General features: G+C 39.2%; 1 protein-coding gene across 1 annotated transcript in view; it reads right to left on the reverse strand.

Annotated features, from left to right (window-relative positions):
- Nucleotides 1-1209: 1209 nt before the first annotated feature.
- The window catches only part of atp8a1 (ATPase phospholipid transporting 8A1), a 102124-nt gene continuing 76165 nt past the window's right edge, over nucleotides 1210-27168 (reverse strand). Inside the window, 10 exon segments of the mRNA XM_062425037.1 lie at nucleotides 1210-3826; nucleotides 6497-6588; nucleotides 8360-8452; nucleotides 8837-8925; nucleotides 17767-17874; nucleotides 18248-18304; nucleotides 18560-18621; nucleotides 19863-19941; nucleotides 24102-24224; nucleotides 25847-25921. Coding sequence (XP_062281021.1) covers nucleotides 3729-3826; nucleotides 6497-6588; nucleotides 8360-8452; nucleotides 8837-8925; nucleotides 17767-17874; nucleotides 18248-18304; nucleotides 18560-18621; nucleotides 19863-19941; nucleotides 24102-24224; nucleotides 25847-25921 — 876 coding nt within the window. The 3' untranslated portion in view covers nucleotides 1210-3728.

Raw genomic sequence — 27168 nt, forward strand, 5'->3', positions numbered from 1 at the left:
GAACCTGCAAACTGCTTAGCCTGAGGATGTTTTCCGCTACAATCAGGGCTAAAAGTCTGTGCGTTACTATATCGCTTCACTTATCCCTAAATTTAACTTCCACCATCAGGATTTGACAGATTCGTGTGTAAACATTGTCAGCTCTTATTTAGAAGAGGCATCTGACAGTTTGGACGTCTGTATCACTTTCCACTCGCTGCTTATAGAAACAAAACACCAGTTGTTAAACAATTTCATTCTTTCATGACTTTTGCTTAATCTTTCAGAGAGCTGTATCTTTGCCAGGCCTTTAAAAAGAGTTTCCAATTTCTTTTCCAGGTTATCCTCAAAGGTAGAAGATGAATTCATTACTCTTCACAGTGAACGCTGTTGTATTTTATCAGATGAGTTTCATTGTTATTCACATTTTACTTCTTTTCTTGGTCCTGAACCTCTGAAAACTCTCTTTTTACAATAAATTATAAGAGGAATTTAGAAGAAGAAGAATGACAAAGTTATTTTTTTGGATTAATTGACCTCTTTTTTTCAATCAATTATTCACTTGATCTGTAAAATGTCAGAAAATAGTGATGAGTCCATTGCAAACTCGAAAAGCACATATTGTCTTAAAATATGTTGTTTGTTTAGTACAACCAACATTATAAAACAGAAAAGCAGCAAATCCTCACATTGAAAAGGTAAATGGATTAAGTTATTTTGTGTTTTTCTTGATAAATGACTTAAACAATTAATACATTATTAAAATAGTTTCTGATAAGTTTTCCATTGATTTATTTTGTGGTGAATCATTTCAGACCTTGGTTTATGTATTATCAGGTTGTTAAATGAAACTGAAACCTACAAAACAAAAATAAAAAAATCTCCTCCCTTGTTTGGTAAACAAAACCTCATGAATATTAACTTTAAGTTTGACATCAGTCACTTTTAATGAATTTAACTATTTCATCAATAGATTTGTGTCTATTTGGGATCGTAGTTAGTCCCCATACTTTACATGGAGGGTCAGCTTAATGCCTTCATCTTAACAAATAAGGACTCTTTTAAAATCATTTGTTTGTCCCGCATGCAGACGTATGTTTTTCCTGCCCTTTCCTGTTTAGGTTCACAGCATGTCCTGTTTGTCACCACACAGGCACAAGATCGCACAGTGATTACAAATCTGAAAATACACAGAATAAATTAGCAAAGATGTTCACATCGTTCCTCCATGATTGTAAAGTTTATTTCAGTAGTCCTTCATGGCAGTAAAAGACAACACTTATAATTCTGCAGTCCCAACATGCAAAACAATCATTGAACAAAATTACAGAAAATAAACAAATATTTTAAAAAAAAGAAAAAATTAAAGTTAAAGGTGCATCTTTTTTCTTCTGTAAAGTGATCAACACTTGAGGGAGAATCAAAGTAGTACAGTTAACACTTCAGAGAAGTTTTGTGTTATCCATTCATGCAGCCCACGACTTTCACAAACAACAACGTGTTTTTATTTTTTCTGGAAAAAAGAAAGCAACAGTCCAAGCCTTCCACGATGACGACGACATCCACATTCAGCGGTTTGGAAATTTTTAACAAGATGACAACCAATTAAGTTTCAACAATTAAGACCAGCGTAGAAAAAATAACAAGAAGATTAAATTATAAACCCTCGCTGAGCTGAGAAACACAGAAGAGCTGTCCCGTAAAGCGACAAGTTACAAACATGTACACTCAGAGAGATCATTAACAGAAATACCAGATATCCACTACTGGAAAGGTACATCGAGTGCATTGTGCAACATCTCCTGTCGAAGCAAGCTGAGCATCAGAAACTCCCACAGTCGAGGCAGAGAGTTTGAACACACACACACACACACACACACACACACACACACACACACACAATCGCACCTCACACACACAAAACAATCATACTTCCCCCATACCGGCCATGCATCAGCACACAGTAGTACACCATAGTTATACCTGGAGTCGTGCAGACGGACAACTGGAGCAAGCACCACCCACACTCACACACACACACACACACACTCTCAAACACAATATAAGAAACACACCAGGAGACGCCAGTAAACTCCCAGTCCCACATAAAGGACACAGACATGCAATGCATACATAGAAGTTATCCACAGTAGAGTTGACACACATACATACACACATTCATTCACTCGCACACAGCACATGCACATGCAGGCAATACACAAACACGCCAGTCACACACACTGTCAGAAATCTGATCTCCCATAGGGAGAAGAAAGCAACCACACAGACATTAAGTAGTCAAATATAAATAAATCAAGCCGTAACAATATTAATATTATAATAACAAGACATTTAAGAAAGCTCCTCATTCGATCTAATCTATCCTGCCAGTTTATCAGAGGAAGAGAAACAAAGAGTTACAGACAGTTCATTACAAAGCCGGTCAATGCAAAATTCATACATCTCCAATATAAAAATACAAATCCACAAAATAACTATAGAGACAAAGTAGTTTTGATACTGTGGTGGAGTTTCCTGGCTAATATTTCTCTCTCCCTTAAGCTAATGGCACTTATGTTAGAAGGATATAATCTCCATTTTAAGGGAAACACTATCACCACTGTCAGCTTCAACAGAGACCATCAGAGAGCCTCCCGTTTAACTCTGCAGGAACAAATCTCGGTCTGTGCCAAACAGCACTGTAATTTTCACATTGTACGAGTGCAATACTGTGGCGGGGGTGGGATTTGGGGGGGGGGGGAGGAGACAGTGATGTGTCTTCAGTAGGTGTGTGTGAAGCACTGCTCTAAGCTAGCTGGCTAAAACTACTCTTGGCTATCTTTTACTTCTAAGAGGGAAAAGTTCTACATAGGCACCGTTGTGATTGTTGAGACAGGAGTGAAGTGTGGAATGCAATTATCTGTCAAGAGCAATACTTCTGCTGTATAAATGGTGGAAACTGGACTACGGTGTGTTGCAGGAGGCAACAGTTAAAAAAAATAAATAATAAAGATAAACAGAAATAAAACCAGGCACAATATCTACATACTTTAGAAACGAAACTATAAAAAGTAATAAAGAAAAAGAAAAAAAGTGTATTTTAAAAGAGGATGAAGGCATGAGCAAATGTAAGGCCTTACACAAGAGATGCTTCCTTAAGTGCAAAAAGCAAATTAAATTACAAATGTCTGCTCTGAAGCGGTCCGTTTAATGTTGGAATACACTCAGGAGTGTGATTACATTTGGTTTGAGGTTTCTGTCCGAATTCACGAGTATTTGGAAGATTGTATACGCGACTGCTCTTTGGCAATCTGACACAAGTTCAAATATTCAAATAAAACGAATCATCATCTAGTGTTTAACTTTTACAAGTGTTTAGGAGTTTGATTTCAATTTACTACAATGATTTTAGACTTTTTTGGCTCAGTGCTGGAAACTGTTTTTCCATAAATCAAAAGACAGTGAAGAGCTTCAGACCACAGACTGCTAAGAAAGCACAGTGCTCATCATGTCTGCTGGACACACAACTACAGCTGATAGTGAACACTATTTGTTTTGCTCATTGTTTTTTTCCCCCCTTTTTCAAAGATTACACAATGTCAGTCTCCTCTATCCGTTTCATATTCATGTCCTAAAATCCCCTCAGTGCTGGAGGCACACGTTCGCATCACGGCTTCTCTTCAAATATCGCCATGAGAAACAGTTGCTGTGGCTCCGGATTGGCCGGCCAGGAAGGAGATGGCCGGTGCTCACCACTCGTTGGTCCTCTGTTTGGTGGTGTCGTACGCTCTGATGACCTCAGACTGCGACACCACTCCGTTCTCATCTTGAGAAAAGGCGTAGCCATCTGCCAAACCGGATAAAAGAAGTTAAAACTGATATAATGCAGATGAGTGATTCATTTAATAAAAAAATAATCAAAAACTTATATCAACACACTGAAAAGAACTGAATTAAAAACAAACAATGAACAAAAACAATACTTAAAACCAATTGTTCAATAGTTTTGGGAAATGCACTTTTATGCTTTCTTGCTGAGAGTTAGATGAAAACGTCTGGATACTAAATACACTGATAAGTACACTTAATATGAAGCTACCAGAGTTAGCATAATGAATGTAAACACAGGGAACCTACTAGCCTGGGGCTGTCCAAAATCATAAAAATATATGTGCATAAAACTGATATAAATACTTAATATCTTGTTTAATTAATTGGGGGGTTATGTGCAAGACTGTGTTTACTGTGCCTTGGCATTGTGACTTCTTACAGTCTCCACTGGTTGCCTGGCAACCTCCTGTTAATCGCTCTCAGCTAAGAAATAGTCGCGCACTTAAGCCCCGGCAAAACAACAAAAGGAAACTTTTACGCTTTAATTTGTCTAGGTATTAAATTAACAAGATATAACGTGAATTAGTGACCTTTAAAAGGTGTTTGTAAGAACATTTTGTTACCTTTGGACGGTGCAGGCTAGCTGTTTCCGCCTGTTTCCAGTCTGTATGCTAAGGTAAGCTAACAAGCTACTGGCTGTTGCTTCATATTTTGCATACACACACAAGAGTGGTAATGATCTTCTCATCTAACTCTTGGCAACTAAGCATTTCCCAAAATGTTGAACTATTCCTTTTAAATAAATCATATGATCAAAATAACAATAAATAATAACACACAAAAGAAGCTCTAAATAAATAATCACAGTTGCACCATACGTTTTATCTGTAGTCTAACACCATCCTTGTTATCTACCCTAAACTTTCCTATAGGTTTCCTCTCTGACCTTTGACCCCTGAACTCACCTTCAGGTGTCAAATGACTCGGTCAGTACCTCGAGGGCAGCGGGCAAGTTCAAAGGACCCCGCTGAGACGAGTGCATTGTGGGGGAATAACAGCGCAACATTTCATCATTTCATCGTTATCTGGCTCTACTGAGCTCAACTCAGGACAAACCAGGCACACGAGGGGAAGGACAGGAAGTCAACGACGGAAAAGAAGGGGAAGAGAGGCGCTACAGGAGCTATCAGGGAGCTAAAGGGAGGCTGGAACCTTTACGGGTGAGGTCTGAATAATGAAAAAAAAAAAAAAAAAGGTATCACACAATAACGGTCTCATCCCCACCTATGAGACAAACAAAAAACAAACTGATCAGACAAAGGACAGAACAGAACTGAGAAAAATAAACAGAAAACCAAACCAAACCAAACCAAACCCATGCTTAGAGTAATAATGGAAAGTTGTTTTTTATGCCAGTGTGACACACCTGAGTTTTGGTACTGATACGAACACAACTGCTAATCAAAAGTTAATCTTAAGCCCCATTTGAAGAGGATTTATTTCTTCTGGGGGGGAGGTGGGATGGATTTAACATCGCCTGCACTGGTCAGTGATTTTAATCCCGATAAGATTACATACATTGTGATTTTTCACCATCCCAATAACAATTACATCACCAATTACCCACTGTTCTTCAGCTAAGTGACACTTCAGCCAAGTGATATCTCTTGAGTTTTTAATAAACAGAGCTGTCATTTCTGTTAGAGTTTCATTAGCTCAGCACACAGTGTGACGCAGATTGTATTAACCTGACAGATCATTCGATATCATCAGTCAACTCATACATTAAAGGAAGAAGTAAAGACTGACTTAACAAAAGCAGAACTTGCAAACTCATCAAAAGTGCTGCTGTAAAGTTTCAGATGATTATGTCTTTGCAGATTAACCTTTGAATAGCTGAACTGATTTGATGTGTAGATAATCTTTCTTACTGTAAAAACAGCTTAGTTCACATTCAGAAAGAGACATTAAGACCATTTCCAACTATCTGGGTTAATAATTCCATTACAACTATATATGACCAGAAACAATACTAACACTAAAAATAGCGCTAATCCCGTCAGTGAACCAGCTAATCTAATTTGCTGGTGGCGAAAAAACAACTCAGAATAACAACTTTTATTATTAGGAGGGAAAATGTGTTATCAATCCTGACCAAATGGGGCTTCAGATATTTTAGTGTTTAATGTTGTCTTACCCTACATAACCTTAAAAAAATCTACTAAAAAATAAAATAAAATACAGTAGAAAAATAACAAAAATGTGATTTAAATAAATTGATTAAAGAATAAATATAAAGGACTAAACCTTCACCGTCAACTTTCGGTACTTTTGGACGCAGGAAAACAGTTGGGCTGTTTACATACAAGATCTGGTTAACGCAGAGTATTTCTGGAGAGCAGCGGGATGAGCAGAGCGTTACTGTCTCCCAGGACGAAGGCCGAGCCACACCGGAGACATAGTATGTGTCAGAAGAGGAATAATGACGCTCGCTCTGCTCCCCCTGACCAACTGAAGATTTGAAAGCAGATAAATCTAACGTTGACTTTTTTGTCTTTGGGGTAAAATTTAACGGTCTGATCCCTCTGACTTGAGGCACGTTTAGACAGAAAGCAAGTTAGGATGAAGAGAGGGGGGGAGAGAGAGAGAGAGAGAGAAAAAAAGAAAGAAATCTGGTGTAACTTACGGAGCAGGTTCTGCTGCATTGAGTCAGACCGGTACAGACTGACGGTGCTCTTCTTGAAGACGTTCTTCAGGAGCTGGGCCCTCTCCGTCAAACTACACACACACACACAGAGATTCAGTCAGTGTATTAGCAGCATGCTGAGCACCACAGGCAGATTTAATGACCCATACATCAAGCCTGTGTCCAAGCACCTCCAGAGTAGATTGACCTGCCAAGTCCACTAACTGCTGGTACAAACACCATGTAGGGAGACAAAACTCTGGAGATGCAGGGTAAGAACAAAGTGTGCTAGTGTGCGTGTATGTGTGTGTGTGCGTGCGTGCGTGTGAAATATCTGAAACAGCATGTTGGCCAGAAGGAATGCGTATAAAGCTAACAAATGTGTGTACTGTGGATGCTCATAAAAAGAACGTGTGAGGATGTGGTGGAAACCTGTAAAGGCTTATATGAAAACCACACCCAAATTACATGCAAAAGGTAAAATACAAACATACAAAAAAAATATTTCTAGACCTTGTGTGCATAAATGTGTCCTCCTATATGCATATATGCAAAATGATCCACGTATCTATGTTTGTATCTGTACACATGGTTTTTTCTGTAGGTGTGAGTGTGTGTGTGTGTGTGTGCGTGCGTGCATGTGTGTGTGTGTGTGTGTGTGCGCGCGTGTGTGTGTTTGTGTGCCAGGAGCAGGCAGGCTTGCAGCCCACTGAGTCCGGGACAGTGGCCAGGCAGGGGGATCACTTTCAGCCAGCAGGAGATCTCACACTGATCTGCTCCATGCTAATACCTGCTGCCGGCCTCAGACCCAAGAGAGCCGGCAGACCTGCTTCAACTGATACATTTTTAAAATATATATGGCTTTAATATAGGAGGACTCTAAAATAAGACATTCAGCATGTTGAGGTGGAAAAAGGGACACCTACTCTTATGACATGATTACTGATATTACAGTCAAACTCCTGCATTTAGCAGCAATTTTAAGATTTCTCTCCTCCACAGTGATATTGTTGGCAGTGTAACTATGTGTATTTGTGAAATTTGGGGCTTATAGATAATTCTTCTTCCAAGTTTCTTTGAGGAATTTGGTTAAAAAATGCCTTATATTGCAAAAAGAAAGAATAACAGCATGCAGAAGGTGCAAGATGATAAATTATACTGAGAGACAATATAAATTTGTCAACTGTGTGAGATTTCACTGTAAAGTTTCTACTGAGGTATCTATCACTGTGTATCTCTGCTTGTGTTAGGCCAGTGCTGCAAATCAATGAGATGGACTGCTTTACTGCAGTATTGGATTCATTAAATTGATAAAGTACTGTGATTTGTCGGGTATTTCATCTGCTGAAGTAGCAAAAAAAAAACCAATCTTGTTGGCTTTCTTAGTTTCAGAATTGATTTCACAGAAAATGAATTATAACTATAACAGCACGTATAATATCACATATATTGACTTTACGATAGATTTTAAAAAAAAAATTTACCACTCAAAACGTGGAGAACAGAATAAATTGTGGCATGAAGCAAAGTGTGTCTGTGTTTATTTTCCTGTGGGACACAAACTGTTGAAAGTTTTAACTTGATGAAAATGTGGCCAAATGTTCCTACAAGCCAAGTGGTGATTCATGCCAAAAACTGATAAAAAGTAGCAAATTATAGTCAACAGGGACCAAACAGATCAAAACTGATATTTTATAGAAAAGTAAGATTTAAATTCCAGACCACAATTTATCATTTACCTTATGAGTTCATATCCATAAGGATAATGAACTTTGTAAGACTTGTTTTTTAATCAAACACAATTTGCTTTGTAAATCTAAAATGATTGCACACAAACTGAGGTGAAGTAGTGTGTTATTGTACCTCTTTCCATGCACCACTGCTCCAGGGTCTTTGGATAAAGCCTCCAGCTCCTGCACTTCATCCACCAGGGTCTTGAAACACACCTTCTTCACTCTGCAAATTAAACAAATTATATATATATATTTTTAAAAAATCATCATCTAAACAGATGGCCATTGACAGATGTTAAAAACTTGTATCATGTGATATTAAAATCCACCAACAGCGAATTCAAACAGCTTTTGAATACATCAGGAAACTGATGCAGCTTTGCAAATGAATCCTGACACCTTGGATCTGCTGTGGGCTGATGTCAAACAGACACAGGACAGAAACAAACATTTCCCACGGAGCATTCACAGAGTGGAAACACTAGACTTTCTTGGAAGTCTGAACAAAAAAACATCGAAAGGAATTTCTCCAGCAGATAGGAGAGATTCTGGAGGAATTTCCTGTATTGGAGTGATGATTAGCGAGGGGAGCTGAGAGAAGACTCACACTTTGTAGGCAACGTCAAAGACCAGCGAGGTGATGGGGATGAAGACCAGACCCGTCCAGAAGACCCCTGAACTGAACATCATCTCCGCCTAACACACACAGACACATACACATACATATAGACTTATTTTCAGGTCACTGAGGACAATGCAGAGTTCAACAACTGATCACATAAAAAAAGAGCTCTTAAAAGTTAGAAACACCTGGTAAAGAACAACCCTCATAATCTTCTTTAGTGCGACATAATAGAAAATATACATGACAAAAACAGACCAAAACAAACAGGTATATTATGGAAATAGAGAGGCGTTTGGCCCAAATAACCTGCTCAATGTGGGTTAATCCAGCATGACTAAATGACACCATGTTTTTGTTTGGAACCCTCCACCTCTCTGCCCTTCAGGGCGGAGGAAGTACCTGTGAAGTATTTAGACAGTGATATCTCTTTCACAGGAAAACAGCTTGACGGTGTGCTGTGCTGAGAGCTCCTGTCAATACATCACAGAGGACAGAGGACCAGGATCTGAAGTGCTTTTAATGATATGTTCAATACAGCAGATACTTATTGTAAGAGGGTGTCGATGCAGCGCGACAGCTATAGATTAAGTCTTTAAGCTTCATATTTAGAGGATTCATTTCAAAAGGTTCACGTTTGAAGAGGATTTTCACATTAGCTGAACTACAGATACAAATTGTATATTTTACAAGATTATTAGATCTGAAATGATACATTTATGTATTTATTTGTCGTTCAACACAAAAATAAATTGGCAGCAGTTGATCAATTCTTTAGGTAATTTTTTTGAAATATCAAATATCCTCTAGTTTAAGCTTCTCAAATTCTTTGTCTTATGTGAAAATAAACTGAATTTCTATCTCAGTTTGGAAAATGTTGGTTGAAGAAAATTATAAGCAGATCAATCAACACTTCAACAATATGTGCTTGTTGCTGCCCTCTAGATTATTGTTTAATGTTTGAAATGCAAAGTTATAGTAAGAAAACAAATGGAATCAAAATCTCTGCTCACTTCACTACTCTGCAATCATTACTTTAGGGACAAGTTTGACAGCTCAACTCCAGGCAGCTCAACTCCAAAATAAGAATTTATTATGGTACTATTGTTAAAAGTGTTCATGACTTTTTTTCTTTTTCAGTCTGCAACATATCATTAATGTCTGCCAAGTTGACTTAAAGTTCACAGACAGAGACGATTTTCATTGCTGTCACATAATTCCCCAGAATTATAAACAATGAGTCAATGTTGTATTTTCAACACGGTCTATGACAAATGTTGACATCCAGTTTATGAGCAAAATAAATCTACAAATGAGACAGCTGTGATCCTCGCTCGAGACTCATTTATCATGCTGGAACAAAAACACATTTGGATATGATCCAATTCGTCAGGCATCTCGAGAAAACAGCTTCTTCTCCGTTGGAAAAATACCATTCATTAGTAGCTCAGTCACAGCCGCCGGTAATGAGTTTAAATAAAACAACAAAGCGATGTTTGTGTCAGGAGGTTGTTTTGGGTCCAGAGTGGCGGGGAGACAGTGGAGGTGAAAACTTTCAGCTTTCTGTGTGAGGACGATGTTTGCTTTGGCCCGGTGCATTGAAACAATCTGTCATTACATGTCAAAGTGCAAAACTCACTCTTCCTGCATTGTAATGTGCCAGTTGTTTAAACTACTGGGGCCCCTGGACAGTGTCCTTCCTGTAATGTGACACAGGCAGGGCCCTTAGGATGCACGCACACACAAATCAGTGTCAAAACTATCAAAGTTTTCAGGTTTTCTCAAATTAGCTAATCTGTTCGCCATTACCTGCAAATTGACTTTGATGTCTGACAAAACACTGGGGGAACAGGAAATCCCAAATGACAGGAAATCAAAAAGGCTTTTTCCTACAGTTTGCGATGGGATGCGAATGAATGGAGCTTTTCTAAGTCGCCCAGAGACTGAGGATGTATGAGACGAGGGAAAATTACATCGAAGCACGGGATATTTTCACATCAATTTTGAAATTATGCAGCTCTGGTGGAAACATTTACAGTTTTTTGTGTGTCGTAAGTCAGTTTAATTATTTTAGTTTTCATCCAGGGTATCATGCATTTTAATGGAGGCGTTTAAGCTGTCTGAGAGTCTTTTGTAAATAAACCAGGGATGTATACTCAGCATATTAAATCAAAGTCATGAGAGCTTCAAAAACATACCATCTTAGTCTTTTACAAGTTCAATCTATGAACAATATTTTTGTACTAAATGTCCATACATAACTCAGAGCCACAATGTACGAACATGTATGTGCAATACTTAACAAATCTCAAGTTTATCGTTAAATCCAATAACTCTGGTGATAACATTTGGTACAATAATTCACGACAACAAGTCTGTGAAAACTCTAAAAGACACTTAGAAATTTAAAGTTTACCTAAATCAACCACATAAGTTTTATGTTCAATATTAGTCTTCCAATTTGACGTCAATGTTTCAAAATGAGCTGACCAATTACAATCAACAACTGTTTGTCTTCAGGCATCTGGACATGCTCCATTACTATGAGCGGGGCCAGCAGTGTTGGTGGATGCTAGCGATGTCTCATACCAGGGGGCCCCTGGGAGCTGGCCGGGGTGAGAAAGGTCCAGGGAGTGGGGCTGTATTTTTAGGACAAACTAATAAACTTGTCTGGCTGGACAGACAGTAGTGTCCGTTGGCATGGAGTGGTGTGTTTTGACAAGCCACGGACCCCCTCAATGCGACACGCACACAAACATAGACTAGACAGACAGAAGCAATGATACATGCACAGAAAATGCCTTCAAAACTTGTACATGATGCTGCAAGATTTATGTTTCTTAGTATTTCTGCTCATTTCCTAAAGAATAATACTTTGTGCATGTCATGGTGCTGAAAAGGTTAGAGAGGTGGGTTTCTGAGGCTTCCCAATATCTTAATGATTAAGGCAAATACCATATAACTACAACATCTCCTGTTGGATTCCAGCCAGGCCTCCATCACCTTTCTTATACCTACACTGTCAAACTTGACACAAAGGCAACATGCCAAAAGATAATCCTAAAGAAAAGAGAGAGAGAGAGACATTATTTTTAAAACTTTGTCATGTTTCTGTATCTAAAGCGCCCCTGAGTCTGTGAAAGGTGCTATATAAATAAAACGTATTATTATTATTATGATTAGCGTTTGAAAACTTGAGCTATGGTCAAAAACGAATTTTGTAAGGTCACAGTGACTTTGACCTTTGACTAATAAAATCGAATCAGTTCATCTTTGTTTCGAAGTGAATGTTTGTGCCAAATTTGAAGAAATTCCCTCAAGGTGTTCCTATCTAATTCACAAGTATGGGATGGATGGGCGTACATACAGAAAAACCCAAAAACATAATGGGCCAAGTCACGGCTGCTGCTGATACTTTATTAAATGATATAATGAAACTTTGGTAAAATATGTGGAAGGATGTCAAGAGAACCAGACCTATGAAGCCAAAGTGTTTTATGCTTATTTCAAAAAGGAGCTGATCAAGGGAATCTGGCACCTGGCTGATCAAGCCTGAAAAAGGCCACAGGAATTTGAATTATGTTAATGTATGTCATTGTAATGTTAAATGTGAGAAGAGGTAATCCACTACTTCACTCTTCAACTCACAGGCCTACAGTTGCTGTGACCAAAAAAACCAACTTCATAACGCTTTACCAGCTGTGTGACATTCAGAGATGCTAATATTCAGTCACTAGCTGCTTCAGTGCACAGAACTCCTTTGTGCAACACTTTAAGGAGAAGGGTTAGACTGAGTCAAATAGTCTCATACAGCACTTTAGTCTGCATCTGTCCTTCTTAGTTTTCCAGTGGGCTGAATTGGGCTGACTTAACCAGACAACAAAGTAACATCGACTTCAAGGAGAGGCGGGAAATTGAAAGTGAAAGTATATATTTGGCAAAATGTGGCTTAAATCATCAACAGCTCTGCTTTGAATAAAAAGTCTGTGCAGTAAAAGCTTGTTGATGATGAATAGACCCTAAAACTGAGCATGAAGGAAAAGAGGTGGCTCGCTTAAAGCAATAGAAAAGACCAAAAAGACAATCTCTAGGACAACGCAAATCTCTAGGACAACGCAAATCTAATTCAAAAAATGTCATCTGCAGAGACAAATCAGCCATTAACCACCCCAAAAGAGGTCAACTTGGAAAACAAACAACTTTCTCAGTTGGGGCCTTCTTCCACTCCATGCTCTCTGTGTGTCGCCTAACAAAGACAGCGAGACGTCTACTAGAAAAACAGAGAAAAAATAAAAAACTTTACATAAACACTTCTAAAGCGGCAGTCTCACAGCCACCAACTGTGTCCATGTGATTAACAATGAGTGTGGAGCAGAAACTGTTCTTCTCACTCATACTGTAGACCCTGGTATGTTATTGTACTGTAGTTCATGTGTGATGTGGTGAATTATTAACTCAGGGAGAAACAACAGATCTGGGTACAATAGTTCAACAAAACCTCTCTTATGATTCTCATGAGTCTTGAAGAAGAGCCATAAGAATTCCCATAATACTACACAGAGACAAAGTCAACACCAGCAGTGCACCAGTGACGAAACAATAATTGAATTTAAAAGTAGAATTATCAAAAAATATTTCAGATCTCTGTGGAACAGGGTTGGTTTCAGTCCAAACCAGAAGAGTTTCCCAAGTCTTAAAAGAAGATTAGTCACAGGTCTCAGCAATCACACAAACACAGAAACATACAAAAATGCCAGCAGACCTCACACCACATCTGTTTTTCAGGTTTTCTTTTGTGTCTTCTGATGTGAATCAGTGTGAATTTGTTGCTGAGAAAAATAGTTCTCCATATAAGATGCAAAAGTGTCAAAAATGTGGTATTATATCCAAATTGACTATATTATGAAACACAGCAAAAATGGATTCATCTGTCACAGTTTCTTCAACCATGCAAGATCAAATCTGGCATGTTGTAACACATTAATTCATCACTTCAATCATCACCCTCTCAGGTATGTTGCAAACAACAATAAACCAACTACAGATAACTAAATGTTCACTTTAATTGATTAACTCACACAAGTTTCAAGTCTCTCTATAAATTCATCCCATGTTGAAGTGAGTCGGAGCCAGTGTGAGGCCTGGTGGGGTAAAATAAATGCATAAACACCAAGCGGTGCAACAGTTTACAGCCTGGTATAAAAAGCAATTTTGGTCTTCTTAGCTATCACGGGCAAGTTGCTACTGTTGGTTTGGTAATGTAACCATGGTGTTACCCCAGATTCACTTAGTATAGGCATATCTGTAGCCATCGCTATTTCAGTGTGTTTTCAGTTTATGAAAGTAAATGATAACATTTTGGTCGCCCAAATAAGTCTTATTCAGCATTTGGCTGTACTAAAAGTGCCTCTAAGGAGTTGGACGTTCAGTTTTTCCAGTAAATACATTTTGATTAAATGGTTTTAAGCCTGTTTTCCAACAGTGAAAATTAGCATTAGCATTATTACAGCTAATCATAGACTGTAAATGCACCCTGCTAACCAAACTAGCAGTTAGCATTAGGCTCAGCTCCATACTCTCATCCAAATAAGGTTCCAAACTCCAAACATCCAAACTCAGGCTTCAATATGGGACTTCACAATCCAGTGCGTAACATCATGTTGACTACATCCATTATTTTTTTACGTTCTATGATAAAGACCCCAAAAACAAAAAAACCCCAAAACACAGGAATTGTCTTGATGGAGAACTATAATGATGCAATAAAATGATGTTACATCAGCTTTTAAAAAATGTATGGCTTCATGAGTTTGAATTACAGAAACTAGGAAGTGACTGGACACATGGGGAAAAGACACCGATAATTTATGCAGTTGTTATAAATACAGACGGCCCCAAGGTCATTCTAGTTCTGTGTGATTTAAGATACGGATGCAAATAAAACCTCTTGTACTGGATCAGTTAATGAGGAGAACATTATAGATGCTCTTTGATAAGTAAAGAAAGAAGAATACTCATAATGATTGGTATTCCTGTTTTTCAATCTGTCCTTCAAAATGAACCATTCTCTCACAGAAAATTAAGATTCATAATTTTTTCTGTTTCTCTAAAAATGCTTTCATTCCTTGTTTTGATCTCATCAATATTTCATAGACTGGCACAGACAGCCCTGGGTGTATTCCTGGCATGCTACACATCAACAAACTGTACTGGAAAAATGATTTCTCTCTGAGAAAATGTTTCTTATCACTTAACAGAAGAGTCTGATGCAAACTGGCCGAGTGTAAAATCCAGGTGCTGGTGACAAGTACTTGAGTCTGAGTGAGACTGAGGTGCTCCTCTGCAGCTCGCAGCAGAAACTGGAAAATAGCAAAGGTGTGTATGAAAAGTGAGCAGAGAGAGGGATAAACTGTACCAGAGACGGCTGTGTTGATAGCAAAGGAAAAGTCAGCAGACAGCAGGTCAGTGTGACAGAGCCTACATGAGACATCTCATGAGGAGCAGCTAAGCCGCTTAGCGTGGCAGATTACACTCCTTGAACAGAATAATATGACATTTTCTTTTGATATCCCTGTCAGAGTTTTGTGAGGTGAACACAGGATGAGATGTGCGGTTTGGGATGAAGCCAGTTTGCGAGTACCTGTGAAAGGCACACTCGCTGTATGACTGTTTTTTGTGAATGGCTCCTGCACCTGTCTTGTCAATCGTCCAAAGAACATTTCGTCTGACATTGATGAATGTGTTCATATGAAGTTGAGCGCTGCTTAACGTCTCTTGTTAAAGGCAGCAAGCTGGGTAGTGAGTGAGAGCAGAAACAGGAGGAGAGGGGAGTTCTGGTGTCTGTTATGCTTTTGGCCCTCAGGCAGTTTTTCGACTGGCAGAGGGGGAGCGGGGGGTGAACAAAAAGAGAACAAAGAGGAAAGCGCTGATGCAACAAGTAAGAGAGAAGAAGTAAAAAGAAAATAGATGGAAGGACAGAGAGCACAAAAATATTTGAAGATCCAAGTACACATCGGGGAGGCCTTGGTGAAATATGTAGGGCTGAATCAGGGTTCAGCATAATCCTGCTCTTCAGAGACTACAAGGTCTTGGAAGTAGAGATTTTGTCTCTGATGCCGTCTCAGGTTTCTGAGAGATGTGTCCCTGTTTGATGATGTACTGGCATCCCTGAGTTGGGAAAGGGGCATAGGGTTACCAACTACCCACAGGACACCATTACTGTCTTCAGTCAAGTGCTGCAGGGCGTGGATGAAAGCACCGGGCTTCACGGACCGAGGATAGAGTGAAGGTAACATACCCATCATCTCTGTGTCTGTGTGTCCATGTGTGTAGCATGAGTGAGTAGTCGAGTGTTTATTGTGTCGTGCATACACACAAAGACTTATGAGACGCCAACATTACTGTTGCAGTAGAACATCATATCATCATTACTGTACAACTAAAATTGAAAATGTTATCTTCTGTCCTAAAAGCTATACAAATAAAATCTGCAATAGAAAACACAACTGAAGGTTGTCTTTTTTAACTCAACTAGAAAAATTCATCAAAAGTGAATGACATTTTACTAAAAAGTGTAGTCCTTAAATCATCATATAATGAACAATGGACTTCAATCTCACCTACACTCTAATTGCAAAAAAAAGATAAAGCCTTTTCTCCCAAGAGAGACTATCACACCTGAATGTATCTATAGGTAATGGTGATCTACCTGTGCACATAGAGGTCTTTGATTTTTGGTTAAATTCTGCTCTACATTAAGCTCTAAGCTGTACTTGTTTTTCATTAGACAATATGTTTGTAATTTAGGTTTTGTACCAAGTTCCCATCCAATATCACAACTGATAGCCAAATCGGGTGTAAACTTATGAATTCCCAGAAACGACTGAATAGCTCTGTAATGAGTGTTACAATTACATAAGTTGTTCACTAAATCCCCAAATGCCAGAAGCATAATCCGAAACAGGACACACACAAGACTTATTGTTGTGTATAAGTAAGGAATCCCAGATATTTACATATGTTGTGTTTAAACTACTGTCTACACTGACTTTTTTTCAACCTTTATGATCTTTATGAGTATTTTGATCACCTTTGAGAGGCAATTATAATGAATTATAAAGTGATGTGTTTGCAAACCATGGTTGCACATAAACACACAACATCAACTGTAAGTGGTAGTTATTTTCTTCTACCGCTGGCTGCGTAGTGCCAGCCTTTTCTTCTCTTGTTTTCTCTTCATGCTGTGTTTTTCTTTTCTAATGAAAAGATGCTCCATTTTCTACACCAGAATGCACCAGGAAGTGTAAATTGTGGCTAATAGGTTTCCATTGACCACCTGTGGTGACATGTGGTGACCCAGGGAGACTGTAGTCACATTCACATGTAAATAACAGACCAAAAGAGAAAGACTGTAAAATTAGTGACCTATTTTTCATGAGAATTAAATCAACTTTAAATGGCATTTTTACATGAAGAACTCAATCTCTGACATTAGTGATTGGACAGATACAAACAGCTCAAGAGTCCGCTACATCAGAGTGTAAACCAGACACAGCCTCACCTCTCTTTGTTTAGCGCCCAGACTGCTTCACTGTTCCAATGTCACCTGTGGATACTCAGAGGCGAGGAAGGCCAGTGTAACACAAACACTGGGCTAATTGGCCAAATTAAGTCATTACGCAACACAAGCCAGGAGTCTGACAGTTAACACCCCTCCGGCTCTGCTTACAAAGAACTGTGTCAAGTTTTACCCTGAAATTTACCACCATCATCTGCGTGTAGCAGAAAATGAACTATGAGGTACTACAGGTCTGTCAGTGATAGACATCAGCCGTTTCTGTTGGTACTAGAGGAAACATCCAATGTGAGCGTGTGTAGATGTGGGTGTGAGTACACGTTAGTATGCGTGCGCTTACCTCTCCAGACATGTCGGGGGCCAGAGGGATGAGAGGCCACAGGGAGGAGTAGATAATGAAAAACACCACCCACAGGCCGATGCTTCCCCAGATGGCAATGTGACTGAACTGTGAGAAGAGAATAAGGTTAACAGAACGTTTTTTGGCTCTTCATTTACTATAACTTTGAGCAATTAGAATATATTGGCACATTTTTTATACATTGTAATGTCTTGTCATAGTGTTATTTTCATGTTTTAGTTTTGATCATTTTCGTAATAGTTTACAATGAGTGGCTTTAAGTCACTTGAAGGAGTTAACATGCTGGAAATGTCATTTCACTGGTTTTACATTTAAAAGTCTAGTGGGGAACAAACTGTAAAAAGATTCTGAGATAAGATGAGGAAGTAAAATATGTCACAAGTATCAGTGGACCCATAAAATAGAGAAACTGGTTGAGATAACAGAACCTTAGTGAGAGAGGAGAGAGCCATCAACTTACCATGGTCCAGGAAGAGGTCTCAAGGCCAGCTTTAAGACAAACTGTGATGACCACAAACTGTGGAGACACAATCACAAAGACATTAAGAAGACTGTCCCGTTATTCTATACAAAAAATCGGTCATGGGAAGTGCAATACACAAATCTGAATTTACAGTAAGTACATACTTTTGTTTAACATCCAATATAAAATTAGGAAAGATAATCAGGTATAGCTGATGTTTATTCACTGAAGTTGGATAACACTTTGCTAAGACGCCTGACACTTAAACATAACAGAAATGGTGCCTGTCAAGAAGATTGGTGCACTTACTGTGTAAACCATGTTGCCTAATAGGAGATAGTCTGGAGTTCTTCCGTTGCCAAAAACCGTATCTGTGAAGGGAATCAACAACAGAAGCTTTCAGACCAAATCTGTCTCTTCTCAGTTCTTGAGTTTCATACAGAGATCCATTAGGTGATCCAAAGTGTACACAACCAGAGAGTCCATAGGATATTTCTTAAAGTGCATCCCAGTGTGAACTTTGGTGTAAAATGTATAGTTGGAGACTTGGATATAAAAGTCGACATGGGAACAAGAAAACCACAGCAAAATGCTGCTTCCATTAATGCCCACTGAGAGAAGCTGGAATGTTAATTCTTTCTTTTACAAATATTTTGAAGGAGTGTTTTCATGAAAAGCCATCAGTAAGACTGAAAAGCAGAAATGGTGTGCATTAATCATGGTCAGAAATTAAATGATCTGGCTAATTCACTGCTGAAACAGAATTTTTTTTTTTTTTTTAACAAAAAGATTATTTATTCTACCATTAAAAAAGAATCCAACGTCTTGAAGACCCTTTTCCTAAAACAGAGGCTAGAAGAGCTTCCTAAATTGATAAAATGAAATCAAATGCAAATCAGAGACATATTGCTCCAAACGGCACACGTGGGCTGAGGCTCAAATATCAGCAGTGTGCGACTGCCAATAAAGAAAGAAAGAGGGGCTCCCTTTCCCTTTACTTCCGGCTGGTCACATGTCTTGTGTGCGCTGAGGCTTTGCTGACAGCCTGTCAGTCAGAGTGAAGGGGCTTGGCGCCTTTGTTTAGAGAGCAGGCCCAAGCTTGTGTGGTCCTCAGCTCTGGCCAGCCAAGACTTACTGGCTCAAAGATCCCTATTCTATCTTCACACACACACACACATAAAAACCTTGCATCTCAATGTGCACAAACATGCAGATATGTACGCACTTGCACTGTCATACACAATTACCCTCATACTGTATGGATAAATCTGAAGGGAATAAAAATTAAATTACACACACACAGACTTAGACCTGTCTATTTGTGTAAAAGGCCTCATCATCTGATTGGTGTGTTTATAATAAATGAAGGGAGGACAAATGAGTGCGTGCAAAAGTATTTCAGCATTTGATTGTGTGCACGCATGATCTGGTGCAACCATGAATATACGTTTGTTAGTGTGTGTCGCTATGGCCAGAGCACACACATGTTTGCAATTCGTGACTGGACATTTGAAGAGAGAACTAATTAAGACAAAGTATGTGTGTCTGACTGTCCTCCCTCTTCATCCTGAGTCCGCCGAGAGCTGTGGAGGAGTCTCTGGGAGCTGCTTACCATGCTGGAAGGCTTTGAGGGGGAACCAGAAGAGGATGACGGAGTGGAAGAGGCCATTCAGACAATGGGCCCAGAAGACCTGCAAAAAAAGGGGAAGAAGGATGGAGGGGAAGGAGGCAATAGGAGGAGGAGGAGAGGGGTGGGGGGTTGGTGGCGGCAGGAGATTCCAAGTAGAGAGAGACAGAGAGAGGGAGACACAAAAAGGGGGAAAAAAAAGCATGAGAAAAGGGTGTGGGGAGCTCCAGCCTACCAAGTGACCCCTGACCTGGGTCCTTTGTGCCATCCCAGCGCTAGGCTAAGTGGAGGTTTTGTCGGGGCCTCCATGCTCAATGGCCACCCCGCTGACAGACACGTTGTATATCCTCTGTGTGTGTTATGGGGGAGAGAGAGGCTGCTGAGTGTGTGTACGAGCAGTGAAAAGCAAGTGGACAATGTCAGCATGCAGGTTTTAACTTCTAGGTTTTTTGTTTTTTTAGATAACAGCACATTTGAGAAATTCAAATAAAAAAAGCAGTGGGAACAGGAAACTGCAAAATACACGTCCTCGCCTCAACAATAAGAACATTATACAACATTAATATAATGTGCTGCTAGTGTGAGGGTTTCCTCTCATTACATTTCATTAGGCTTTGGCCCTTTCATGTGAGAATTTTAACCGGTGTAGAAATAAATGACAGGAGAGTTTAAACAAGCAGAAATCAGCCTAGAAACACACACTGGGAGACTGACAGGCCTGACAGAGATTAAACTGTTTTCATGGTAATTATTAAGAGCCTGGAAAATCGTGGTGTGGACCACAGCCTGCGTGTGTGTCTGCGTATGTGCGTTTATGCAAGCATCCAGACTTTGGATGAGCCTTTTAAATCAATACTCCCGCTCCAAAACCACCTTGTTTCAAATTTACATTATGCAACACCAGAGCCAAACAAAACACTAATGGGCGATGTAGCATGAAACAGCCGTGAAATCTATTCTGCCAAAAACTGCTCCACATTTGTGCCCCCTCTTCCTCCCCTGTGCTGTGCCGACCCAGACGTTGGTGTTAATTCTGGGGGCTGAAAATTCTCAGAGTAAACAGCTGACAGAGGTAAAATACAAACAAAAAAACCATTGCATTTCAATCTTAGGCCTCCTCTTAAATCATCAGTTTCTGGCAGACTAGAAGTTGAAGGCTCGCTTTCTTAAAAGCAACCGTTTCAACAACTTCAGCAAACCTGTCAATAAAACATAACTTATACGAGACAAATTAAACACTAAAAACTGACAATTTCCTGAGATTTCCACAGGTTTGAATCATTATCTAATAACTACCACTGCTTAACATTGTAGGGTTATTTTAAAAATTGCACCAGGACAGGATGTGAAAAGGAATTAAGAGGAGAAGAGAGTAAGACAGACTAGGTTACAGTGAAGGGAAAAGTCTTGTTTTAGACTATGAGCCTTTATAATATACCTTGGCCTCGGTTGCACGACCTCCTCACCTTTCCTACCGACCAAACAAAGTCCCATAGCAGCCACCCCTCACCCAGGATTACCTCACCCTCCCACTGTGTACACAAAACCCAATACACTAAAGCAAGGAGTGGCTGAAAGCAACCCCCAATCCTCTGTCTCTGTGGTCAAATGCGTACTAAATTATCACTAATGTTACAATCACATGTTTGTGCCAATTAGCCTCCCACTGACAGGCTCAGCTCTCCATCAGTCTCCTCTATCTTATCCCGTTCCCGACACCGTGGGGGTGCAGACAAGCCCCAGTTTCCCCTCCAAATAATGAATGCTAATGAAATCAATAAATGTTCATAATCATTTGTCACAGTGGGATCCTCCCTTTCACCCCTTCAGCCACCCTGATCTCTCTTTCTTTCCCTTGTATCCTCGGCAAGTTGCTAAGGATCCCCCCCGGATGAATGCCCTGCCTGTCCTGTAAAGATTTGGTTCTTTGAAGAACTCCTAATTGCAAAATGCATCATGAAAGCCAGTAATTAATAGTGTGCCAAATATGATCATAGCTGCCAATCCATTCCTTTTTATATTTAAATGGGTGAAGTAAGAAGGGAAAGAAATAAAAAAAAGTATAACAAAGAGAAAAGTGATAGACGCTGGTAAACTTCTATAATCACTATGACCACATAAAGACTAGTGTGGTTTATTAGAATGACTTAAGTGTTAGGACTAAGTAATTAAAAGTGAACGGGCGACACAGTTGAGGCCACGCCTTGAGTTTCTAACACCCCTGTTCACTCCCTTCTCTCACCTCAACACAAACAGCTTTAATTCACAAAGACAGTATCTGTTGTGTACAAAAGAGCCAGGCGTGCAGAAAGACAGGCTTCGAGGGGCCAAATTCCTGCCGGATTTTCTCGCCTCGCCTCAGGCCAGCTGCAAGGAAAATATCTCGGGAAAAGAGTGGACAAGCCAGCAAAAACAACCTGCTGACCTGGCCGAGTCATCATTTACGGGTCTTGGAAAACATGGCCCAAACAAAATTGAGATTCATTTACTTCTAACTATCAGACACATAGTTTCGTGATCCTTTTTTGGCATGAGTAAGTTAATGAAGTCCTCAAAAAAAAAGCTAATGAAGGGAAAATCCACCCTACAGCAGAACTCAACCAAAATCCTGGTGCCTTAAATCAGCAGTGAGAATAAACATCTCTCTGATGTACAGTGTAATTAATGGAATAAGGAGAATGTCTGATGCTGTCAGAACTTGTTAACACCTGCATTCATCAACAGACAACAAACAACGCTTATTTTGTATATATAGCCTGTCTGTTTTTCAGCTTTCTTTAATAATGAAACTAAAGTGTGTTCTAGATGTGTGAGTTGTCCAGTGTGAGTTTACAATATCAGATATTTTGCAGTTTTTGTATTTATAACTAGGCAGACTGGTTTATATACATTATTTTTATATTATATAACACACACATGAAATTAGAGTTAGATGAATATGATCCTCATTAAATTTGTTTTGAAACAATTTAGACGCATCTGACTTGATTTGGACAAAAGTAAACAGTCTACAGTCTTATGGTGACAAATATCTTTCTACTTCATTCAATCAAACTTCTGGAGATTCACATGGTCATTTTAGCTTTAGAAGTAAACAGTCCTTGCTCAGTAAAATCGGAAAAGGAAAGTCTATTGTCATTTGCTACTTTCAGTCTGGTCCTGCGTGGGTTAAACTCAATCTGACAGCCCTGCTCTGAGAACAAACAGGGACTCACTTAAACAAATTGCATAATTTCTGCAACAAATGCCGTAACACAATGACAGCACACTCTCTATTCCCTCCATTAGAGAATTCTTTCTGCTGCATCCCCCTACCCATCTGACCTTCCCTGCCCCTGACTGCCATGGCCAATCCGTCTTTAATCCACCTCCATGCAGCGCTAACCAGGTCATCACGCCTCTAGAAGTCTCTGGCTCAGCACGAAGAAAGGAGGAGACATCTTTATTACCAGCGGGGGAAAGCTAACGGACAGCCCCCGCAGACAGACAGAATAGGTCAAGCCAGGCCAAACCAGGCAACAACTGGAGCCCTCCTGACTACAGCTGCTGGGTCATTGTGATGGGAGAGGCATCAGTCCCGGGCAACGACACGACAGGAACATCTCGTGCCATTAATGTGATGTTAATTGGTTGTAAGAACTGGAACATTTGACCTCTCAATTTCGTTCACAGTACAAATATGTCTTAGTTTTAGCTGTGTTCTAGTACATATTAGCAGTTAAAGATAGACTCATCATACATAAATTATGATGAACTTGTATTTACAAAGTAAATTCGGCCTATTTAATCTATTCTTCCAATAACAGATTAACTAACTAACTGATAAAACTGACAGAGTAGTAAAGAAATTAAGCTTATTGCAGCAAATAAATGGGCACAGTCAAGTACAAATTAAAAGAAAAGTATGCACCGTACTATAACAAATAAATGTAATGAAAATATCATAAAGATAGTAACAAAAAAGTAGTGAGAGTTTTTGACAAAAGTAGTTTGACAAGAACAATCTTCACTCAAGTTCTATTATTATATATATTTTCTATATATTATTATAATTAAACTTGTTAGCACGAGGCTAAAGCTCTATACAGTCCTTGAAATGTGGTTGGAGGCCATGGAGCAAAACTTGAAACTGGACCTTAAGATATTTTTGTGTGTATGTGTCAGTGTACTATATGGAGAAAACTCGCATACACATAAAGAACATTTGATAGGGAGTAAAATTACCTTGGTATTAAAACCCATAGCATTCTGGGAGGTTTTGTAGAGTTCTGGGTACTTCAGCATGTTCTCTTTCCTGCAGGAGCGCTCAAATATTCCCAGAGTGAGAGGAGGCAGAGCAGTGAAGATCTGGACGAAAAAAACAAAAAAACACATGCACAGAAAAATCAATAATAAAGCTAATATTAATTCAGATAATTTTAGGTTTTCATAATAATATCTCAATTTCCAACTGATAAAACTAACACAAATGATCAACCCATCTTTAGAACTTAATAATAAAAATTGATTAGAAAATAGAAATAAAAAAAGGCATTATTTCAGCAGCTAAATGTGTGGTGTCTCACATTCTCACATTTGAACAAATATCTAAGAAAGGACTTATCAAACTGACATGGCAATGTTGAAAATAAATCCTTTTTTGTGACCACTTATTTTGCATTTTGTATTTCAAATTTCATTTTTATTACATAAACAAACTACTATGTATCAAAGAAAAATATGTATGCAACTATATATATGTGTCTCTATCAATGCCATATGGTACATTTGTGGTACATTTCACTTCATTCTTTTCTCCACTTGCCCTATTCTTTATTTTACATCATTGAAGATCATTGACCTTAAAACCCTTTAGGGTTTCTTATTTTGATTTGTCATGCTTCAGGTCTGTTCATATGCAAAACCCATCTCCAATGAACATCTGCGATGCTCTTGACTAAGAAGCAGGTATTTAAGCCTGGCTGAAGTGTAATTTCTTAGTGGTGCTGTAATGTTGCTCTGTATAGCAGCTGCTGAGAGAGGAGTGCTGGTATTGTGTGGCTGGGGGGCTCAGCGGGTCAGTTGGTGTGAGTTCCTTCTTGGCCCATCTGGAGTGGGAGTCTGCACGCCTCAGACTGCAGGACCAGTGGGCCACAGGACATGCTCCACTGGGCTCCTTCCTTTCTTATTCAGAGCCAGGCCCAGGAAGATCTCCATTGAGGGGTGGATTCAGCCCACTGCCTCCGACAGACTCCCACTGAGTTGGAGGAATTCCCTCAATTTTTTCGGATAAAGTCAAAGGCTGAACCCACCTCCCACCCCCAATACAGTACTGGAGGTGGTGGTTTATTATGAAATGAATGCAAGAGGCAGGGCTGTGAAAATGTCCTTCTCACTTGACAGTTTGTCCCTCCCATAAATTACTTCCATTTGAGGCCGATCAGGAGTGTGGGGAACTTTCACTTCACACTTCTCTCATTCACTTTTGTTTATTGAATTGAGTTCATTTTAATAAACAGTTTAAAGTTACATATCAAATCCTAGTGGGCTTAATGGCATGGTATTAAAGATCAGAGTTGCAGATGCACATTTTTTCTTCTACTAAATTCATGACAGATATGAAATATGAGTTCATTAGGAGTGGTCCTATAATAGAGCCCTGTGGGACTCCCAACATCAGCAGCTAGCTCAGTTTCTTCGCCATTTTTCCTATTCTTTTTATCATTCAAACGTAGCTGCCCTTGCTAACTACACTCTTTGGGGCAAGGAAAACTGTTGTTCTTTCGCATTCAGTACATAGTTTAGGGCACAGGGGAAATGTGGACTTGACAACAGGTCATAAATTAAGGAAAATGTTTTCAGGATGTTAATGACATAGTCACGCAATAAAGGGATCAGTTTTAGCGCACCACAGGAAATCAGTTCTTTGTCAGAAAGCACCATGGTTAAAGCAGTAAAGTGGACCCTTTAGAGAGTAAATTAACACTCACCACGTTGTACAAGCCGATGCACCAGCGTTCAAACAGAATCTGACCTGAGAAGCCATTGACAAATGCAAACCAGATCTAAGGGAGACAAAATGACATAAAGAAAGAGTAAGAACAGCAAAAACAAGGACAAGCAAGCAATGCATCTGTCTCTTCGGAACAGTAAATTACATAATACAATTTATATATGAGTAATGACAGGGATGACAGGGATGGTGTCATGCCCAAAATAATGACTTCTCCCTTTTACATTACTCTTATTTTAAACAGCAAGGTATTAATCCATGAATTTGATACTCAAACGATGATGAAGTTACTGACAAATCTCTGTAGTCTTTCAAATTGTACTTTCAGTATATGCTTTCCATTAGTGAGTGGTTACCATAATCACATTTGAGACAGGCTACAGACTAACAATCAATGTTTCCATTACACTGCATCATTCACTGTCTTATAACAACAAAGACTTCAGGTAGTTGACTGCAGGGTCTCATAATATGAAGAAAAAAAAAAAAAATCAAAGGGTAAACAATGCCTAATAGATCTGTAAAATTACAGCAAGGTGATGAATCTTGTAATTATAGTTGTTTTGGCAGGAAAGCTGGAAAAAATAAAAGGTTCCTGTCAATATGATAAAATAACTTAATTATCCTAAAAATAATGTGAGTTTGTTTGAAGTGTTGACCTGTGATCAACAAGACCATTAGTCTAACTTAGCCAGGTTTCAAACTCAGGAAAGGCAGAGGGGTCAAAAACAGGCCGATCTAGAAAACGGCAGAAAAGCAAAGACCTCCAGGTGCCACCTCCATGATGCAAATTGTTCCCTGGATTCATCACAGGATTACCTACAAACATATATCAAGCCCACTGTTTCTCTCCTTGATCTACCTGAAGACATGAGGGTGACAGACAAGGTTAGTTATGGGGGCAGAGGCAGGGCTGGGGGGACTCTGAACGATGGAGACTTTGATTTATTGTGTCAGGAAAGGGAGACCCAGTTAATGTAAACCATATGCTGTGTGGAGATGAGTCTTATCACAGTATCGTGATAAGTCATACTTATTTGAACCAAACAAGTCCACTAAGATCAGGACAGAAGCTAGGTATTATTTTATCATTTTAAGATGCAAGTATAGCAGCAGATAAACGAGTAAGAATTGCAAAAAAGGCATAAACAACATATCTTTGTTGTTGTATTTATCTGGTATACTGGAGACAGACTCCATGTACCATCTAAATTCTGCTTTTATAGTGAAAGTTAATCAGAAACTGTTTCTCACAGTGTTACAATTTGACACTTCGTGGTCCACAGGCTCTTGCTGTTG

Source organism: Scomber scombrus, chromosome 9, assembly GCF_963691925.1.
Source record: "Scomber scombrus chromosome 9, fScoSco1.1, whole genome shotgun sequence".
Lineage (NCBI taxonomy): Eukaryota > Metazoa > Chordata > Actinopteri > Scombriformes > Scombridae > Scomber > Scomber scombrus.